Here is a 23,279-nt window from a genome sequence, read left to right as displayed (position 1 = left end):
CTTTAGCCGAAATTATCAAGAAACCATAGCTAGGGTTCGGCCAAGCTTCCTTAGTTCATTAAGGTATGGTTTTTGCTCGATTTTTAATGATTTCTATGTTTTTGAGCTCGTTGCAGCTTAATCTAGCTAGCACGTACCTTCCATTTCAAAAATGTTATAGATTTTGGATGATTCCATTGTTGAATGCTTGAGCACTTAAGTGTTTAATGATAGATTATGAAAATTTAATGTTAGATTGTCATGTTTTATAAAGTGCTTTTTGATGAAAATGTAAATTAGGGATTAAATTGTGAAATGTGCCAATTTAGTGGTTGTAATGTGAAATAAATGCAAGAATTGGGCTGCTAGGGACCCCTAATGAATTCGACTAAGCATGGGTGTATTGAAATTTTGTGTAATTTGTGATTTTGTGAAATAGGGACTAAATTGAATAAATGTGAAAATTAAGGGGCTAAAGTGAAAATGCCCATTTATGTGTTTTTGGATGAAATTGAATGAATATGCTTTTAAATATGTTAAATTTGAATTGATTTAGATCAAGGAAGAGAGAAATCGGAGTTAGATCGGGGAAAGTCGAAAGTTATCGAGTAATCGATTCGATTCGCCAATTCCGAATATGAGGTAAGTTCGTAAGTAAATAAATGTTTTTGAAATTAAATATAAATGTTTTATACATTGCCGAATTTGAATTTTATATTTTGCCAATTCGAATTGTTTATAGTTATATATTATTGAAATTGAATTGTATATGGATATATTGATTCGTATATGGTTGAATATTGTCGAAAATAATTTGTATATGGTTATATATTATTGAAATTGAATTGTATATGGATATATTGATTTGTATATGGTTGAATATTGCCGAAAATAATTTGTGTATGGTTATATATTATTGAAATTGAATTGTATATGGATATATTGATTTGTATATGGTTGAATATTGTCTAAAATAATTTGTATATGGTTATATATTATTGAAATTGAATTTTAAATAGATATATTGATTCGTATATGTTGAATATTGTCGAAAGTAATTTGTATTGGTGTATATGATGGAATTGTGTTTAGCACGCTTATTATGATATGGAACGTTTTGATGATTAAATGATGGCAAAGAATGAATATGTTTAATGAATGATTGGACGATTATTTAGGTATGGTTTTAGTTGGTAAAAAAATGAATGATGAAAATGAATTGACTGATCTGAACCGTGTTTTGATGGGTAATGCCTCGTAACCCTAATCCAACGACGGATTCAGGTTAGGGGTATTCCAGGAAGTTGTCTCAATTGTTGTCCTTTGATGGAATGGGAGCTATTGATTTCTTATTTGGCAGGATCTGGAAGCTGAATGTACCACCAAAAGTTTGGAAGTTTTCTGTGGATGTTGGTTATTAAGCATCTTCCAATGAAGGATTTTCTGATTAGTCAGGGGTTAAATCTGGATCCATTAAGTAGTGGATGTCCATGGTGCGACAGGGAAAGCATAAATCACATATTCATTGTGTGTAATTTTGTTAATGGATTTTGGTTACGAATTTTCAATTGGTGGGGTGTCAATTGGAAACTGGTGGAGAATTTTGTGGAATTTTTTACTATGTGCTGCGATGTGAATTAGTTTGGTGTTTAAAAAAGTTTATGGTCAATAGTGATTCCAGTGTCATGTTGGACTATGTGGTTAGTTCGAAACGATAAAGTGTTCGAAAGGGCATCGACGAATCTTGATACAATGCTGTTCCACTCTAAAATAAGAGCTTTGATGTGGGCTAGGGCATGAAGAATGCCAATTTTCGGAAGGGGATTGGTGGCCTTGGCTAGTGAAATATCGCCCCTCATTAAATATGAAAAACATGAATGTTTCCTATTGGGAGCCACCTCCAACTGAGTGGATGAAATTCAATGTGGCTGGTGTTGTTTTAGAGGAGGTTGCGGAGTGTGCTGGAGTTTCGAAAGAAGAAAAAGGGGTGGCCTGTGCTTTATTCTTGGGGCGAGTTGAAGCTAGGGGAACGGATTTGTCAGAAATAATGGCAATTAAAATAGCAGTGGATATGTATACTGAAGTGAGTAGGAAGGCGCATGTTCCATTAATAATCAAATCATGCTCGATTGCTGCTTCGGAATGGCTATCAAAAAGGTATTATATGTTGAATATTGGCAATATCCCACATTAGGAAAAGATAGAAAGGGAGGGGGTTTGGTTTGTTATATATAGAACCCCTCCCCCTTTGGTTGTATCATCCCAAAAATCTTCTCCTTTGTAATATTTCTAGAGGAAATATTAATTTGGTAGTGTCCGAGGACGTAAGCTAAATTGGCCGAACCTCGTTAAAACTCTGGTATTTTATTTCTTATTTGTTTGCTTTTATTTAATAGCTTTATGTTGGTTATATTTATTTAGTTATTATTGCTATAAATATCTAAGTGAGTTCTGTCTAGTTGTTGGGTTTTAAGCGGGACCATTGTGACCCCTCCAATTTAACTGGGAATTTTCTTAGTATAATTGTTGGCATAATAATTATCTAAATATTTCTGATAATATTGTTATTAATATTATCGTCGCTTCCGCAACAATTGGTATCAGAGCCAAGGTTTTGTAGTATGCTCTGTGTTTGCAGCTTAGTCTGATCTTACACATCAGAAACATTTCCTAAAGCTTGTGGGTATTCTGCATTTGGTGGCTATTAAATAGAAGCTATGGCAAAAATGACAGAAGAAAAACCATCCACAGCAACAACTTCCACCTCGTACATCTTGTCGAGGGTTGGAACTACAAATACGAGATTTGCAGTGGAAATTTTTGATGGAATAGGTCATTTCGGCATGTGGCAAAGCGAGCTTCTAGATGCCCTCTTTCAACAAGGTCTAGATATTGCCATTGAGGAAGAAAAACCAGAAGGGGTTGATGATAAAGAATGGAAGACCATCAACCGATTGGCATGTGGTACAATTCGATCATGTCTTTCCAGAGAGCAGAAGTATACATTCAGTAAAGAGACTTCTGCAAGTAAATTGTGGAAAGCATTGGAGGAGAAATTTCTGAAGAAGAACAGTCAAAATAAGTTACATATGAAGAAAAGACTGTTTCGTTTCAGTTATGTTCCTGGTACCACGATGAACGAGCACATTACCAATTTTAATCAGCTGGTGGCTGATTTGTTGAATTTGGATGTGACTTTTGAAGACGAAGACTTGGCGTTAATGTTGTTGGGATCGCTTCCTGAGGAGTTTGAGTACCTTGAAACTACTCTACTTCATGGAAAATCGGAAGTAACTTTCAATGAAGTAACTGCTGCATTGTATAGCTATGAACTACGCCGAAAGGATAAGTTGAAAGGTTCAGGTGAAGCAGCAGTGGAAGCATTGGTAACAAGAGGTCGTCAGCAAAGTCAGTCTAAGGGGAAGAGAAGAAAGTCCAAAGGTCGAGCTGTTGCCAAAGATGAATGTTCTTTTTGCAAAGAAAAAGGACATTGGAAGAAAGATTGTCCAAAATTGAAGAAAAAAGGGAAGACTCCGCAAGATGCAAATGTTGCAGAATGCAATAGTGAAGCAGAGTCAGACTTTTCTCTTAGTATGACATCTTCAACATTATATGCAGATGAGTGGATCATGGATTCTGGTTGTTCCTATCATATGTGTCCCATTCGGGAATGGTTCTTTGAATTTCAAAAACTAGATGAAGGGGTTGTTTACATGGGTAATGATAACACGTGTAAAATAGCCGGGATAGGTTCAATTAAACTGAGGAGTCATGATGGATCTACTAGAATTTTGCGGGATGTACGATATGTCCCAAAGTTGAAGAAGAATCTCATCTCTTTGGGGTCGTTAGAATCTAAAGGCCTAGTTGTGACAATACGAGATGGAGTTCTTAAAGCAACTTCAGGAGCATTGGTGATGTTGAAAGGCATAAGAAAGAACAATCTGTATTACTACCAAGGTAGTACAGTGGTCGGGACAACAGCAGCAGCAATTACGAGTACCAAGAAGGACGCTGAGGCAACACAGCTGTGGCATATGCGTTTGGGCCATGCTGGTGAAAAATCCTTGCAAACTCTAGCCAAGCAAGGATTATTGAAAGGTACAAAGACTTGCAAACTTGAATTTTGCGAGCATTGTGTTCTGGGAAAACAACGAAGGGTGAAATTTGGCACTGGGATTCACAATACTAAAGGTATTCTGGATTATGTGCATTCTGATGTATGGGGACCGTCCAAGACTCCATCACTTGGAGGAAGACGTTATTTTGTCACCTTTATTGATGATTTTTCCAGACGAGTTTGGGTGTTTCCTATGAAGAACAAAGATGAGGTGCTTGAAGTTTTCCTTAAGTGGAAAACTAAAGTTGAAAATCAGACAGGAAGGAAGATTAAGGTTCTCCGATCAGACAACGGTGGAGAATATAAAAGCGATCCTTTCCTGAAGATATGCCAAGATTGTGGCATAGTAAGGCACTTCACCGTAGGTGGAACACCGCAACACAATGGGGTGGCAGAGCGTATGAATCGAACGCTTGTGGAGAAAGTTCGATGTATGTTATCTAATGCTAGATTAGATAGAAAGTTTTGGACTGAGGCTGTGACGTACGCTCAACATCTCATCAATCATTTGCCATCATCTGCTATAAATGGCAAGACTCCTTTGGAGAAATGGTATGGAAAACCTGCTACTGATTATGACACCTTGCGCATTTTTGGTTCTATTGCATATTATCATGTGAAAGAATCAAAGTTAGATCCAAGAGCAAAGAAGGCTCTATTCATGGGCTTCAATGCTGGTGTTAAGGGATATCGTTTGTGGTGTCTAGAGGCAAAGAAGACGATAATCAGTAGGGATGTTACCTTTCATGAATCTGCCATGGTGAATAAGGTAAATCCAGAAGGAGTGAGTAGTACTTCGCAGCAGGTGGAGTGTACTCCGCAGCAGGTGGAGTTTGAGCAAAGTGTGGTAATTCCAGCAAAAGGTACCACTAGTGATTCTTCATTGGCAGATGCAGAGTCAGATGAGGAAGAGGTTTCTACCCAAGAACCTCAACAGCAATCAGAGCCAATTGCAGTCAGAAGGCAGAGACGAGAAATTCAGAAACCTGCTCGTTTCACTGACATGGTAGCTTATGCACTTCCAGTTGTTGATAATATTCCATCCACTTACACCGAAGCCATTCAGAGTTTAGAGAATAATAGATGGTTAGGTGCAATGGAAGAGGAAATGCAATCTCTAGAGAAAAACAAGACGTGGAAGCTGGCACAACTACCAAAAGGGAAGAAGGCGATTGGTTGCAAATTTGAAGACACTATTGAAGTTTGTGTTATGAGAAGATGTTCGAAGATGTGGAATATCGCCAAGGTGGAGATTTGTTGAATATTGGCAATATCCCACATTAGGAAAAGATAGAAAGGGAGGGGGTTTGGTTTGTTATATATAGAACCCCTCCCCCTTTGGTTGTATCATCCCAAAAATCTTCTCCTTTGTAATATTTCTAGAGGAAATATTAATTTGGTAGTGTCCGAGGACGTAAGCTAAATTGGCCGAACCTCGTTAAAACTCTGGTATTTTATTTCTTATTTGTTTGCTTTTATTTAATAGCTTTATGTTGGTTATATTTATTTAGTTATTATTGCTATAAATATCTAAGTGAGTTCTGTCTAGTTGTTGGGTTTTAAGCGGGACCATTGTGACCCCTCCAATTTAACTGGGAATTTTCTTAGTATAATTGTTGGCATAATAATTATCTAAATATTTCTGATAATATTGTTATTAATATTATCGTCGCTTCCGCAACATTATAGACTGTGGCCACTACGAAAACTTCTTGGGGACATCAATTGTGGCACTAAGCAACTAGCTCATTTTCAGATTGCGGTTATTGATCGGAAAAGTAATGGTATGGTAGACGCGTTGGCAAATGCAAGTACATCGAGATCTTCTCTTTTTAGAGCATCGTGGTGAATTTGCTAAATTCATTATTGTATTTATTGTGAGGAGATGTTTGATTCAGATTGTTTGTTGAAACATTGTTGTAATTCTTTTGTTCTTGAAAGAGTTGGTGGTTCCAACGTCTTACTTGAATTATGTTACTCGATTGAGTGAAAAAAAAAACTTATGATGTCTCATTTAACTTGAATGGTGATTTTCACCTTTGATAAATTTAGAAATCTTTGATAAATTATATGTTTAAAAAATCTATCAAACTAAATTCCAGGGAATAGACAATCTATTTAGAAATCTTTTACTTTATTTAAAATTATATGTTTAAAAAATCAGCTAAAATCTTTATCTTTCAGGTTCGTTTTAGGATTTATAATTTGGGTTCGTAATTGTCCTTTTTAATCATGTTTTTTCTAGACTTCAAACTTGCATTATCTCCTTAAAAGTGTTATGTGTCTTACCACTGTACTAAACGATTATTGATAGCTAGCTGGAATGTCAACTCGTAATTGAAAATTATGAAAATTGATTTAAATTTAGAATCAATAAATTATGAAAATTATGACAATCAGTATGTTGTCCGATTCCCGATCCGGTGAAACCATGTCTTGAGACACAGTATTCGAATTTAATAGATTGAGCTTGAATTCGAATCCGACTCCATTTTTTACCCCGAGAAATTTCGAGACATGTTCAATGAAGTCGATTATTATCTGGAATGTATGTACATGAATATGAATGAAGGTTGATTTGGAATATAAGAAAATTATTTGTTAAACTTCGTGAATTTACATTGAGTTATCTAAGCTGTTCTTGCAATGTAGTTAGACGTCTTTCATTTGAATCCAGTGATTAAGTCGAGTGTGAGGCGTCCGATTGATACAATTCGATTCAAACTACAGTGGCCGATACTTTTATTTTTATCACCACTATTCATGAAACACATTTGTATTTGAATAGGATAAAGAAACATTTAACTCTTAAACACTACTCTTGATATCTAATCACTAATATTGATACTCAAATTAACAAGGGGTTCTTGAAGTCGCAACCTCGTTCATCAGTGAGTGGCGTCGTGATATGAATATGCACGTGGTCGCGACGTTGGCCTGAAACTTTTAAAAACATTTCCCTGCATGAACTGAATGTATTAAAAAAATTATTGCATATTCAGATAAAAGCAAAATTTATTCGAAGGAGTGTAATAAAACATAGCACCCTACTCTTGATGTCTAATCATTAATATATTATACCAACAATAGCTTAGGTTAAAGAAAGCTGCTGCGTTATATTTTAAAATATTCAGAATAATATTTACTTTTTTTTATTTAATTAAAATGATATATATGAGAATTGTTTTAAAGAATAACTACGGGAATTTTATAAAAATAAAAATAAAAATAATCAATTATCCTTTAACAATTATCCTAATTTAAATTCCATATTATCTAATAACTTTTTTTTATCAATAATTAATTAAAAAAATGAAAAGATTAAGACTTCGAAATCTATCTCAATTCTAATTTATCTAATATTATTTTATTAAATAATTATTTTTAAATTAAATATTAAAAAATTAATAAGTCGGTTAAACTTAACCCTAAGTCTACATAAGGACTAGACAACAAAATATTTCAGATAGAAAATTTTACTTGTTTTTTGGAGCTGCTGTAAGCAAATTCTTCAATGTCAGATAATCAAGTTTTCATGGATCCATTAATGTTGATGGAAGAAAAAGACGAAGCTTGCCTTAGATCAATTCCTCCTGGTCATAGATTCAAACCGAGGGATGACGAGATTATAAATTTTTACTTGAGACCCAAAATCTTTGGTTTGCCTTTGCCACCCAACAGAATCAAAGAGGTTTGAACATGGGATTGCACCTCTTTATGAACCCATAAATACTAGTTCCCAGATGCTTGAAAATGGGATTGCGTTTGCACCTCTTTATGAACCCATTAATGTACAAATGCCACAGGGAACTAGTTCTTGGTTTCCAGAACAAGTTTATTCAACGCCATATTTCAACCAATATGGTGATTATACGTTTGAACATCCTACACTTGAAGGGTTCAATATGCCAGATTGTGGTGTTTCTGACCCAGCACATTTCCAGATTAACATGCAGCAGCACTTTTCAAGTGATTTTGATATTGATCAGTTCAATCAAGATCCTCACACTGGGTTGCCACCACCATTATAAGCTGTTTCCAGATTAGTTATGTTGTTTACTTGAGACTTCAATTACAGATTAGGAATGATAATGTTAATGTTGTAATTTCATGTAGAATTTTTTGTTCATGTGTATGTATTTATTGTTATTTATTTGTGTTTATAATTTTTTTTAGTATTCTTCATTTCAAGTTTATTTGCCTCATCTTTGGTTAATTTAGCTGCAAATGCATTGAAACTCCAACGGTAGCTATGGAGCAAAACATCCTGCATAAATAATTCATAAACCCAAGTCAAATATCAACGAATCCGAAGTGGATTAAAACGCGCATCTGAGCACAAGTCAAATCATTTGTTTAATTCATATAGCTATCCTCGTAAATTAATAGATTAGGAAATCTTAATTTTCATGGTACCCACCAACACTGAATTAATAAAAATTAAGCGAAGCCACACCTAAATCCGCTAAACTCGACTGAGCTGAATTGGTTAAATGATTATATGGTTAGTTTATTTGATAATGTCAGTTACTAAATTTCATAATCGAATCGGTTGATTTATTTTACCCATGTGGAGAATTATTAGAAATCGGTTGATGATTAATCTTGAAACACATCCAGAAATCAACTTTGATAGATTTTCTTGTTATCAACGGTGGGGATTGATCAGCTTTGATAAAATTATTAGAAATCAATTGAAGGTGAAGAATGATCACGCTGTACATTTTCTTGTAATCAACATTTATGGCAGAAAGATATATCATTGGTGAAGAATGAAAGGATCATAGAAATTGGTAAAAGCCGGCAATGGACAAACATTGTTCCATTGGCGAGCTTAACAATGCTTGAAAGCTTCAAAAATTAACGAATCCAATGGAGTTTATACCAATACCACACAAAAAGCTTATATAAAGTCCCCTTTCCATGGCATTATCTACTGCAAAATCAAGCTCCACAATAAACTCAACAATGGCTGCCCAAACCTCCCCTTTGGCATGGCTTTCGCTTATCAGCTTCACTCTTGCTATGCTTATTTGCTGCTGCCATGGTTCCTCTGATAACAGACAGGTTTACATTGTTTATATGGGGAACCTGCCAAAGGGTGAGGTTTCAATTTCAAGCCTTCAAACTAGTATGCTTCAACAAGTTCTACCCAGGTACTTATTATTAATTTGCATGTTCTTTTGGGGTTTTTTTTGGTCAAATTGTTGTTTTAGTCGTTCGATCATACTTGACTTTGGGATTTAGCCAAATTGCTTTTATTTTCGCCCGTATTTTTGTCTCTCTACTATTATAATGCCATTAGTTAATTTGAATATGTAACATCACTAGTTATTCCGCTTAAAACACAAGTGGATTTGTTTTTTAATAACCTATATTCCAACTCATCATTAGAGCTGTCCATAAGTCTTGATGTTCATCCAGCCTAACTTGAGTCAGGCATAGACAAAACATTTTGTCTATGAGCCGGTCTGGCCCAACCCATTTTTAATTAAATCAAAATAATTTTTTAAAATAAATTTTTATATAAATTTAATTGTAAAACTATATATTTATCAATTTATTATTTTTAAACAGTAATATAGGCTTTTTTACTGGACCAAACTTGAGCCCAAGCATGAATTGTTTTTCAAAATCAATCCTCGGCTTGGCCTGGTCTATAGACACCTTTACTCATCATGCTGACATATATTGTTATGACTGAAGCAGTGTTTTAGGGATAAATCCGCGCAATAATTTTATTCGGAATAGTTAATGGTATTACTTATCTGAACTAATTAATAATATCCGAAAAGTAGGATAAATTAAGCTGGTCCAAGAACTATAATTTTAATTTAAGCATAATAGAGGGATCAAAACCACAATTAGATCATTTTTTACGGAGCGTTTCTAACTCTATATATGAATGGATGCAGCAATATTGTTGGATCAGATGTTTTGCTCTACAGCTACCACAGGAGTTTCAATGGCTTTGCTGCCAAATTGACCAAAGATGAAGCTGAAAAACTGAAAGGTTTTTCAAGATAATTCTTTTAACTAAATTATTATCTTTAAAACTCCAATATCTCATACATTATGTTAGTAACTTTGGGTTTAATTTCTTTTTTTAGAAAAAGATGGGGTGGTATCAGTTTTCCTTAGCCAAAAGAGGCAGCTTCACACATCAAGGTCATGGGACTTTATGGGATTCAACAGAAAAGTCAGAAGATCTGTCTTCGAAAGTGACATCATCGTCGGAATGCTTGACACCGGGATTTGGCCGGAATCTCAAAGCTTTAACGACACCGAAATCGGTGCAATTCCAGCAAAATGGAAAGGCACCTGCCAAACCTCAGCCAATTTCACTTGCAACAGGTAAAAGTCAAAAATCAATCATTGAAAATTTAGATTGAAATCCGAAAGTTCAACTGGTTAAATCACATATCAATTGATTCAGCGGTTCAACTATGTAGATTTAACCATGTTGATGGGAGGTACGAGATATCTCCGTAATATTGTCTATCTGGAGTCAACGAACTCCAAAATTGGTCAATGTTGTTTCCAATCGCAGTTTCATCTTTGAACTTTGTAAAGAGCTATGGTTGAAAGAGTGGATTCATTGGGATAAACCGTGATGCTTGACCACCTATTAAGGAAATGTGAGCATTTATACTTGATAAGGTTCGAATCCGTGCCTTATAGCATATAGAGCACTTATAGACAACTATACTACCACTTGGATATAGGATCTGTCCTGCCGAGACGCTCCCACTTTATAGAATTAGTTGCCTTTTTAAGCAACCCTAAGCATTGGGCTCTTGTTAGAGTTAAAAATAAAACACCTCATTGAATACAATATCGACCCCTTAAGGGACTATCGACTCTTGGTGGACCACACTTTAAACAAATTTTCAAATTAAATTTGCCTTCCATCAGCGAATCATATCATTCTCGAAATAGAAAATGAATTTTAGGGTATTTTTATTAAGTTTGAGGATACAAGTGCAATTGTACCTTAAGATAGAACCCTAATGGTTTTTTATTATGTACTTTTTGAGCATATAAACCATAATTTAGTTGATTTTATAATACAAATTATAACATATTTTTACTTAATTTAATTAATTTAAAAATTTTGCCCATCCCCAATTATAAATAATTAATTTATGATAGAATAATGGGATTTGTTCCTTTATTCTTGTTTTTTTAATGACCATAGTTTTATTTGATTTTTGTTGATTTCTTAATGTAATTTGATCTCGATCGATTTGGTGTCGGATCCGATGTTTTATTCTTTTAAAAGGAACACATAAATTAAACTCAGAAATATTAAGCCTTAATGATGCTATGATTCTCTTTCAGGAAAATAATCGGAGCTAAGTATTATAAAGCGGATGGAGATTTTGATCCATCTGAATATAAATCTCCAAGAGATTCGGAAGGTCATGGGAGTCATACTTCATCAACAGCTGCAGGTGGCTTAGTTAGCAAGGCAAGCTTATACGGGCTAGCCAAAGGGACGGCTCGCGGTGGGGTGCCAGCGGCCCGCATTGCGGTTTACAAGATTTGTTGGTCCATTGGTTGTGATGACGTAGACATTCTTGCAGCGTTTGATGATGCGATAGCCGATGGCGTCGACATAATCTCCCTTTCTGTGGGGAGTTTCTTCTCATCGGAGTATTTTGATGATACGATTGCTATCGGAGCTTTCCATTCGATGAAAAATGGTATCTTGACATCGAATTCTGCCGGTAACAGTGGTCCTAGTTTGTCAACAATTACAAACTTTTCGCCTTGGTCTTTATCAGTGGCTGCTAGTACCATTGATAGAAAGTTTGTCACTAGGGTCAAGCTCGGGAATGGTGAGATCTATGAGGTAAGAAGGTTCATTTATGTTAATTATTCCGACATTTCATTTTCCTTTAAAAATTTCATGTTTATAACTTGTTTAAACTATGCATCTAAATTAGTTATTAATGACTTTCTATCTGTCCAAGCTCGACTGATAAAAATATGATATCAAGTGAAACCCGAAATAAGAAAACAATATTAGGGCTTAGCTCGCCCAACCCATATTTTGTTTCAATGAAAAATTAATATCAAAATAAATTTATCAAATAAAATGAGAATAATTAAAATAATAAACACATTATACTCTCGAGAAAAGAACTATGGTCTGAGCCTAAGAGACAATGTTATTGAGAATGGTAACTGCAAACGCTAAAAGATATGAAATAAGTGTAAATGATTACTAATTATTATATAAAATTAAATTAAATAGGGTTTGGGCTTCAAATTTAATAAACTTTATTTTTTTTCCTAATATTATTATCGAAATCATCTCAAATATTGGACCAACCTATGGGTTTGGGTGGGCGTATAGTCTAACCTTTATAGATTTAAGAGAAGGGATTGTATGAAATTGTGATTCTACGTCATTTTTATCTCTTTCCAATCGGAGAATGACAAATCAAATTTTTTCTCCTGAAAAATAAATCTGATTTGTCATTCTTCCATTAGAAAGGGATAAGGATAACATGAAATCACAGTTTCATACAATCATTTTTCTAAATTTAAACATATACCACCTGACATCGCTCTAGTCAGAATAACATATTGAGGACTAATTTATATACATTAATAATTTTGTAGGGAACCTCCATAAACACATTCGATCTAAAAGGAAAAATGTACCCATTCATAGCTGGTGCAGCTGCTCCAAACACCTCACAAGGTTATACATCCGACGATTCAAGGTATATATATCTTTGTATTTAATGGTGGTTTATTCAACTATAATCTCAAAATTTATCTTATAAAATTCAACTCTTAATCTTAATGTCATGGAAATGCCAGGTTTTGCGGTCCAGGAACATTGGACGAAACATTAGTGAAAGGCAAAATCGTTTTCTGCGACTATACAACCTACATCGAAGGTCCGGTCGAAGCTGGTGCGGTTGGGGTAGTGGTTCAAAGTGGAAGATACAAAGATTATGCGTTCACTTACGGTTTACCACTTTCGAATTTGAACTTGAATGATGGAAGGAATGTTCTCAACTACGTGAACTTGACAGAGTATTGATTCTAACGTCATTACCGAACATTATATTTGTTTTGTGAAACTCAATTTATTGCATTATTTATTGTTTTTATGGTTGCCATGTTTGAAATAGGAACCCAACAGCAACCATATTCAAGACTACTGTTGAAGATGATCAATTCGCTCCGTTTGTTGTTACGTTTTCATCAAGAGGGCCTAACCCTGCTACACCTGACATCCTCAAGGTAAATTAAACGTTTGGTTGGATCAAGTTATTTAGATTTTTCAAACCGTCCATGATAGTTCCGCTTGATTCAATTCTCATTTCTTTTTTATATTAATTTTAAGTTTTGGATTTCATTCTGGCAAAATGGGCCAAAATATGGGACACTGTTGGACATTATTACTAGACCTATTAATCGGCCGGTTTAGGTTGGTTCTAGATTAGATGAATTTGAATTTTAAAAATTTTAATTTATTTCAGGTTTTAATTATTTGTTGTTCGGAGTCATTTAAGGTTAATTGTTCAAGTAATTTTAGGTTCAAATCATCCTATGTTTGGTTTATTTTGGGTTTAGGCAAGGACGAAGCCAAGGGTAGGTAATGGCCTTGATGTCCCTCTTGGTTAAACGGTGCAATTGCACTTCTAATCCCTTATAATATTTAAAATTTCAATTTACACCTTTCTGGCTTTGGCTCAATGGGAAATTTCGCTCTTGGCCATTTAAAAATTAATTATTTACAATTTTAATACAAACTTTTTAGCTTTCACCCTCCAAAAATTTTTAATTTTATTTCAGCCCCTAACATAAAATTCCTGGTGTCATCCTTGGGTGCAAGTCATTTTTGGGTTAGGTAGTTGTTGGGTTTGGTTTGGACGGGTTGGAGTTGTTGACATTTTATGGTCAAATTCTCTTCTTAGTACTCATCTAGTTTATTTGATGCAGCCTGATCTTACAGCACCTGGGGTCGACATTTTAGCAGCATGGTCTGAAGCTGTCCCATTGACAGAAACCGAAGACGATACAAGAGTTGTTTCCTACAACATTATTTCAGGCACATCCATGTCATGTCCCCATGCGACCGCTGCAGCTGCTTATGTTAAATCATTTTGTCCAACATGGTCCCCTGCCTCCATTAAATCTGCTTTAATGACAACAGCTTTTCCAATGAGTTCCGAGAACAACCTCGAAGCCGAATTCGCATACGGTGCAGGTCATATAAACCCTGCACAAGCAGCCCAACCAGGATTGGTATACGATGCAGGCGAGATCGATTATGTTAAATTTTTGTGTGGACAAGGATATACCCCTAAACAACTCAAGCTCATAACCGAAAGCAACTTCACTTGTTCAGAAGAAACAAAAGGAACGGTGTGGGATCTAAACTATCCTTCTTTCACATTATCCACAAGTCCCGGAAATTCAATCACTCGAGTCTTTCATCGGACGGTGACGAACGTTGGGTCGCCAGTGTCAACTTACAAGGCGGTCGTTAATGCTCCACCGGGTCTCATAATTCAGGTTCAACCAAGTGTACTTTCTTTCAAATCTCTTGGCCAAAAGCTAACATTTGTTGTGACAGTGGGAGCTGAAATTGGAAATTCAATGATATCTGGTTCATTGATTTGGGATGATGGAGTGCATCAAGTGAGGAGCCCTATTGTTGCTTATGCTTCCTTAGTGGAATGAATTAAATTCCAAAAGAAAAAAAAATGAAGTTTAATAATGTTTTGTTTTTAATTTGTTGTCTTTGATGTTTTAGTTTTCTATCTTACATGATAATAAGTTGTATCCATGTGAGACCTGTAATAAAACGAATCTGAGCTTTGATGTTGATTCTCAAAAAGCTTAATTTGGATCCAAAATTTGATACTGCAGATATTTTAAATATGATTATATGAGAAATATTATGTAAATTGTTGTGATAAAATAAATTTTAAGTATGTTTGGTAAGGAAGAAAATTGATCATAGGAAAGAAAATTACAGAGTTAATTATTTTTTAATGGTGAATGTACTTAGTAAATCCCTCTAGTATAAGAATAGGATCAAATTAATCTATTTATTATTATTATATCAATTTAATCCTTCTACTAATAAAAAGAATAAAATAAATCATAATTTCAACAGACTTACTATTTACTATTTAAAAATGTCATTTATCATTAACAAGGTTAATATTTTTAAAGTTTTTTTTTATTGTTCTGGAAATGAAATCTTTCATTTGAATTTGAAGTGCAAATGAAAAAAAAAAAACTGATTTCTTGTCATTTTTTAACATTAAATGTTAACTCCGTTACAATTTATTCTTATTTAATTCTTTTTTAATAGTATGTGGATGATGCATTTAATAGCATATGGATTGATTTGATGCAATCCTTGTAACAGAGGGACTTGATAGGTACTTTCACCGTTATACATTTTTCAAATTTTCCATTATTCCTACCAACCACACTAATGAAAAGAAAAGTTATATTTTCCTTCTTTCTATTTTTCTACTCTTTCAATTTTCTTTCTTCTATACCTAGAAAGCTGCCTAAATGTTTTTTTAGAGCCTAAATGTTATTTTATCACTCGATTAAAATAATAAAAACAGGGACTAAATGTTTCCTAGTCTTGAGAAAGGTATGGTATTTTGTAGAGATATTTGATTAGCTAAGTATGTATAGGGTGTAATGCTAAATCATATTGTACTTTTAGAGAGAGAACTCAAATTCAAATTTTGAAAATGATAATTTGGGAGAGGTAGTCATCAATCTCGAAAGGATTAGCCACGGATCGTAAAACGGATTTGAAGGTTTAAATTGTTAATAGTTTTCTTGTTGTGTAAATAAATATTGGATTGATAAGTTTTTTTCCCCTAGTTGATTAGGGATGGCAATGGAGTAGGATGAGGGCGGATGTCACCAAATTCACCATATCCATTCACAATTGGCACACTCTGCTTTACCACCCCCTACTTTGATATAACTGTATAATCTTGAAAATCACTATCACCCCATGGATGTTAGATACATCCATTCCCCCACCGTGCCTCGCCCCACCTTGCCCCATTTTAATTTAATTTTTACTAATTATATATAATATTTTCAATTTTTTGAAGTTAAGTAAATATCTAAACATAATTCTTTAAAAAAATATTTAAACATAAAAACTTATGGGGTTTCCGATAAGAATTCTTACAATTTTACCTTGTAATAGCTATGTATATTCAATGGTAAAATAGCAGTTTCATATCGTGAGATGAGATGGAGTGAGACAAATAATTACCACAATCGCTTCATATCGATTGTTCAAAGAAAAAAATCCACTCCAATCGATATGTATCGGTTAAAAATCCATTGGACAGTTGATAATGTACCCAATTGACATATTTATTGTCCTTAATTTTGATAAATTCTTAAATGAGATGCTACTAGTTTTAGATTAAATATTTGATTTTTGATCAGATACAAAAACAAACTCGGAATGTCAAAAAGAGTAAGAAATTGGGCTGTTATAAAAGTTTTGGGCTGAATAACAAGTTGATGGACAAAGGTCTACTTTGAGAACTTTTATTTTTGGATTTATTTGTAAAAATAATACTTTTAATTTTTTATTAGGATAATATTTTAATTTTTTAGTATTTTATCTTTTTATATTTTTAGATAACTCTTTAATACATATTTTATTTTTAAAAAATACATATTATATATATACATATCCATTAAATATATTTATTTTCACAAGTAATTGAATTTCCCATCTAGCTTTAGGCTAATAAACAATCTGGTAGAGAGCCCTGAAATCCGAACCCATACTTAAAAATCTTCATACTAATATTTGTTATTTCTTTGGTTAAGAAGATAGACGCTGTCGTCTTATAAAATCTTATTGGCATCAAGTCAAGAAAAGCTTGTTGATTTGGTGATGATAGGCGTATAGTTGGAGGTACCGCATCAATTGTTTGTCGTATTTGGTCTACCAAAGAACACATTGGTGTGTTCAATTAAGTAGTTGGTTAGAATTTGTTAAGGGAAATAACAATCGGATTTAAATGACCCGCGCGATTGAGGTCATTGGTTCGAGTTAGGCCTTTCTAGTTCACAAGGCTACCAGAGAGCTAAATCATAGACGTGTATTTCATGGTTGTTTGTTGGTAAGAATTAATTGTTGGCCGTTTCCGTAATTAATTTACGCATAGAAGAGTTAGTGGTATTAGACATCCTCGATCACTATAATTGACTTATTGGTTGGAGGAAAAGACTTGTTATTAAAGTTTGGTTCGAAATCGGAATAAAATCGAGCCTGAAGCTGGAACTTCATCACATCAATTTATTTAATTGAATTTCATTTCTGCTTATTTTTATTATTATTTAGATTTCAATTATCTCTATTCTTTTATTTTTATCATATTTTAAACCCCTTTTTATTTTGTACAGACTGTCACATGTGGGCAGGACAATTGCCTAGACGTGCAACCTGATTCAACCGAACAATAATTTTAAATATTTCAATTTCTACGAGATCAACCTTAGTCTCTATATTAATGTTATTTACTGTTTAGATATAAAAATACTTTTTTTTTGGTGTATTCGATACCCATCAACTGTTCAGGTTTAACGACCCTAACATATTTTCATACATTGTTTCTCTCCGGCACCAATTAATTATTTTAAGGTCAAAAAATTTCTGAATCCAAAACATCAGCCAAGCTGAATTCCCAAAGCAAAGAACAAAATTGGACTTTTTGCCGAAGGAAGCTATCAGCCAGCTAGTAATTGAATATCATTATTTGGAATATTCCCTTTCTCAATTTTCCCAAGAACCAAACGGAGAGCATAACAAATTTCTCAAGTTTCTGAACATCATATAAAAAATGGACAAAGATCTCTGCAATTATAGTAAATGAACTATTTAATAAATTTTTCATTGAAGAATGAAGATCATAGTAATTAGTAAAAGCCGGCAATGGATAATCTTGTTCCATTTGCGAGCTTAACAATGCTTAAATGCTTCAAAAATTAACGAATCCAATGGAGTTTATACCAACACCACACTCAAAAAACTTATATAAAGTCCCCTTTCTATGGCATTATCTACTGCAAAATCAAGCTCCAAAAACTCAACAATGGCAGCCCAAACCTCCCCTTTGGCAAGGCTTTCGCTTATTATTTTCACACTTTCCATGTTTATGTGGTGCAGCTATGGTTCCTCTGATAAAAGACAAGTTTACATTGTTTACATGGGGAACCTGCCAAAGGGCAAGGTTTCAACTACAAGCCTTCACACCAGTATGCTTCATGAAGTTCTTCCCAGGTTCATCTTCTTATTAATTGCATGCTCTTTTGGATTTTTTAGGTCTAATTATGGTTTTGTTCTTCGATCATACTTGAATTTGGGATTTAGTCCAAGTACCTTTATTTGGCGTAATTTAATCTCTATACTTTTACCTTTATAATATCGTTAGTTAGTTCAAACAGAAAGCTATTCATTAATTAATCTGGTTTAAATGCTGATGTGAATTTGTTTTTTTTAAAAGCATGCCTTCCAACTCATAAATTACTTTTGGGAAAAGATGAATTATAAATTTTAAGGGAGTCAAAAGTGCAATTTTACAATTATATTAACTTATAATTCCATAAAATTTAAAGAGTTAAAAAGCTTGAGAGAGGGGCAAGGCCACTTTCTGCCCACTTCTCTATGCCCCTGGCAGCAGTGTTTTAAATATAAATTCACTTAAGAATTTTAATCACAACTACTATTAATAATGTTAACTAATTAATAATATTATAAAAGTAGAAAAATTAAACTATGCCTTAAGTACAAGAATTAAAACTCTAATTATAGCATAGTAGAGGGATAAAAACCGTAGTTTAATAATTTTTTATCGAGATTTTCTAACTCTGCTTATGAAAGAATGCAGCAGTACAGTTGGATCAGAAGTTTTGCTCTACAGCTACCACAGGAGCTTCAATGGATTTGCTGCCAAATTGACCAAAGATGAAGCAGCTAAACTGAGAGGTTTCTCGAGAAAATTCCTTGGCCAAAATTATAATTTTAAAACTCCATTGTCTCCTCCATTATGTTAGTAACTTTGGGTTTAATTTCTTTTTACAGAAAAAGATGGGGTGGTATCAGTTTTCCGTAGCCAAAAGAAGCAGCTTCACACAACAAGGTCATGGGACTTTATGGGATTCAACAAAAAGGTGAAAAGATCAATTATCGAAAGCGACATTATCGTCGGAATGCTTGATACTGGGATTTGGCCAGAATCTCAAAGCTTTAACGACACCGGACTCGGTCCGATTCCGATAAAATGGAAAGGCACCTGCCAAAGCTCAGCCAATTTCACTTGCAATAGGTAAAGTCAAAACCAATTATTAAAAATTCAGATTCAATCTGTAGGCCCAACTGGTTGAATAACTGCAATTCTCTTTCAGGAAAATAATTGGAGCTAAGTATTATCGAGCTAATGGAGATATCAGTCCATACGATTACAAATCCCCGAGAGATTCCGAAGGTCACGGGACACATACTTCATCAACAGCTGCTGGTGGCTTAGTTAGCAAGGCAAGCTTATACGGGTTAGCCAAAGGGACAGCTCGTGGTGGGGTGCCATCAGCTCGCATAGCAGTTTACAAGATTTGTTGGTCCGATGGTTGTTATGATGAAGACATTCTCGCAGCGTTTGACGATGCGATAGCCGATGGCGTTGACATAATCTCCCTTTCTGTTGGGAGTTTCTTCTCATCGGAGTATTTTGATGATACGATTGCTATCGGAGCTTTCCATTCGATGAAAAATGGTGTCTTGACATCGAATTCTGCCGGTAATAGTGGTCCTATTCTGTCATCAATTACAAACTTTTCGCCTTGGTCTTTATCAGTAGCTGCTAGTACCATTGATAGAAAGTTTATCACTAAGGTCAAGCTCGGAAATGGCAAGATCTATGAGGTAAGAAGGTTCCTTAAAATTTTCTTGTTTAGCGCATATTTAGATGTGCTAATGATTGGACCTATGGTTATGTGTTATTTTTCTAGGGAACCTCCATAAACACATTTGATCTAATGGGAAAAATGTACCCGTTTATCGCCGGTGCAGCTGCTCCGAACACATCTCAAGGTTATACATCCGAGGATTCAAGGTATATCTTTGTATTTCATGGTGATTTATTCAACAATAATCTCAAAATTTATTCTATAAAATTCAACTCTGACTCATAATCCTAATGCCATGTAAATGCCAGGTTTTGCGGTCCAGGAACATTGAACGAAACCTTAGTGAAAGGCAAAATTGTTTTCTGCGACTATGATAGCGACGGTACAGGTCCGGCCCAAGCCGGTGCCATCGGTGCAGTGTTTCAAAGTGGCGGATACAAAGATTATGTTTTTCCTTATAGTTTACCTCTTTCGAACTTAAACTTGGATGATGGAAGGAATGTTTTAAATTACGTGAACACAACAGAGTATAGATACTAACTTCATTACTGAACATAATTATGTTTCATTCAACTTGATTTAGTGCTTTAATCATTGGTTTATGGTTGCTGTGCTTGAAATAGAAACCCCACCGCAACAATATTCAAGACTAATGTTGAAGATGATCAATTCGCTCCGTTCGTTGTATCGTTTTCATCACGAGGTCCTAACCCTGCTACACCAGACATCCTTAAGGTAAATTAAATGAATTCTGGTGAATTCGTTTAGTTGGTCCGGTATTTTAGATTTTTTTTGTTTTAGGACTTAAAGACATTATTGGATGCAGCCTGATGTTACAGCACCTGGGGTTGACATTTTAGCAGCATGGTCTGAAGTTGTCCCATTGACAGAAACCAAAGATGATACAAGAATTGTTCCTTACAACATCATTTCAGGCACATCCATGTCATGTCCCCATGCAACTGGTGCAGCCGCTTATGTTAAATCATTTCATCCAACATGGTCCCCTGCTGCCATTAAATCTGCCCTAATGACAACAGCTTTTCCAATGAGTTCCAAGAACAACCTCGAAGCCGAATTCGCATACGGTGCAGGTCATATAAACCCTGCACAAGCAGCCCAACCAGGATTGGTATACGATGCCGGCGAGATTGATTATGTTAAATTTTTGTGTGGACAAGGATATACCCCTAAACAACTCAAGCTCATAACCGAAAGCAACTTCACTTGTTCCGAAGAAACAAACGGAGCGGTGTGGGATCTAAATTATCCTTCTTTCACATTATCTTCAACTCCCGGAAATTCAATCACTCGAGTCTTTCACCGGACAGTGACGAACGTTGGGTCGCCAGTGTCAACTTACAAGGCGGTCGTTAATGCTCCACCGGGTCTCATAATTCAGGTTCAACCAAGTGTACTTTCTTTCAAATCTATTGGCCAAAAGCTAACGTTTATTGTGACAGTGGGAGCTGAAATTGGAAATTCAATGATCTCTGGTTCATTGATTTGGGATGATGGAGTGAATCAAGTGAGGAGCCCCATTGTTGCGTATGCTTCCTTAGTGGAATGAAATCATCATTTGAAGGGAATAAAAAAAAAGAAGTTTTAATGATGTTTTTTTTATTTTATTTGTTGTCTTTGATGTTTTTGTCTTCTATCTTACATGATGATAAATTGTATTCATGTGAGACCTGTAATAAAATGAAGCTACGCTTTGATGTTGATTCTCTAAAACCTGAAGTTGGATCCAACATTGATATTTTAGATATGATTATATGAGAAGTATTATGTGTATTCCTAAGGACCGTATGTAGCGTTCCAAAATTTCCAATTAACACATTTGGTATTGTTCTAATTAAGATCACATACGATGAAATTTCGAGAAAAAATAGAAAATGAGTCATACAATTTTTGTATGAAAGTAAAATTGGTATTGGATTTGGAAAGCAAACACTATCACTTATCTATATTTTATTTAAACGATTGACTGAGTTGATGTCACCGATTGACTAGGTCTCAACTCTATTGAGTAATTATAAAAAATCAGTCCTTTTATTAAATAACAGATATAATGATTTTGTAGTTTAAATTATGTAAAATCTAAAAAATATAAACTTTATGATATTTAAACTCAAAACATTGTAGCTTAACTTAACCATTCCAATTATACCTCCATTTATTTTCAATTCAAATTTTTTTTAATAAATTTATCTATTACATAAATTTTTTTCACCTACAATATCGTGTGACATAATCTTGCAATGTTTTAATTGTTTATTGAACAAAAGTTTAATTAAGCAAAATTGAAAAAGTTAATCTATATTGTTTCATTTTTTCAAAAAAATGTATATATAAAAGTTAAATTTTACTATTAGTCCCTATATTTTATGTAATTTGTGGATTTAGTCTATTTACTTATAATTTGGTCATTTTTAGTCACTATACTTTTCAAAATTTAAAATTTTAGTCCTCACCAAATAATAACTATTAAATTCATTACGTCAAGCTTTGTTATTTCCAGAATCAAATGCAGCAAATATATTATTATATATGTAATGTCATGTCAACTTCTTATTCCTACATATTACACACTAAAAATCCAATTACTAGATTAACGGCTACCATTTGCGTCAAGATTAAAATTTCAAAATTTGAAAAGTATAAGAGTTTGAAATGATCCAGTTGGAGAATATGGACAAAATATATAACTAACGCGTAGTACATGACTAATAATTACATTTAACCAAATAAATTTAAATACTATTGCTCGGGCCAAAACTAAAATTTCAAATTTTGAAAATTTTAAAGATTAAAATTGATCAAATTAAACTACATGAACTAAATCTACTTTTGCAAAATATAGAGACTAATGGCTGAATTTAAGCATCTATAAATATGATCTTTCATAGAAATATCAAATACATGAAAAAAAGAACTTTTTTTAAAAAAAATTGTAGACTATGGTTTTTGTTACTACTAATAATAATAGATATTCATACAGTCTTTCAGGCACCAATTTGTCATTTTTAAAGTTAATACATCTTTGAATAAAAGATAACTAGGTTCATTCTGGTATTTATATTTTTTTGGGTCCACTTTGATATCTGAATTTAGATTTCGTCAAGATTTGATAATGTAACCAGTGTTACTAGAACAAGAAAAAATTAATTTGTTGGATTGATTGGATCAAGACTCGACCGGTTTAACAGTCCGAACAAAGGGATTGAACCGATTGAATTGA

At 34.0% G+C, this 23,279-nt stretch overlaps 2 protein-coding genes across 2 annotated transcripts; both read left to right on the top strand.

Annotated features, from left to right (window-relative positions):
• The first annotated feature begins 9,047 nt into the window (after positions 1–9,047).
• LOC107935311 (cucumisin) lies at positions 9,048–14,956 on the top strand. The gene is made up of 8 exons (XM_016867882.2): positions 9,048–9,255; positions 10,015–10,112; positions 10,210–10,453; positions 11,441–11,954; positions 12,731–12,834; positions 12,935–13,153; positions 13,252–13,363; positions 14,066–14,956. Exons 1-8 carry the CDS (start codon positions 9,068–9,070, stop codon positions 14,807–14,809), a joined length of 2,223 nt encoding a protein of 740 aa, XP_016723371.2. The 5' UTR covers positions 9,048–9,067; the 3' UTR covers positions 14,810–14,956.
• A 3,257-nt stretch (positions 14,957–18,213) lies between these two features.
• LOC107935313 (cucumisin) lies at positions 18,214–21,758 on the top strand. The gene is made up of 8 exons (XM_016867885.2): positions 18,214–18,416; positions 19,024–19,121; positions 19,218–19,461; positions 19,541–20,054; positions 20,141–20,244; positions 20,347–20,565; positions 20,662–20,773; positions 20,865–21,758. Exons 1-8 carry the CDS (start codon positions 18,229–18,231, stop codon positions 21,606–21,608), a joined length of 2,223 nt encoding a protein of 740 aa, XP_016723374.2. The 5' UTR covers positions 18,214–18,228; the 3' UTR covers positions 21,609–21,758.
• The last annotated feature ends 1,521 nt before the right edge of the window (positions 21,759–23,279 follow it).

The sequence above is a fragment of the Gossypium hirsutum genome, chromosome D10, assembly GCF_007990345.1.
Source record: "Gossypium hirsutum isolate 1008001.06 chromosome D10, Gossypium_hirsutum_v2.1, whole genome shotgun sequence".
In the NCBI taxonomy this organism is placed as follows: domain Eukaryota; kingdom Viridiplantae; phylum Streptophyta; class Magnoliopsida; order Malvales; family Malvaceae; genus Gossypium; species Gossypium hirsutum.
This window is presented reverse-complemented; position numbering and strand designations above follow the sequence as displayed.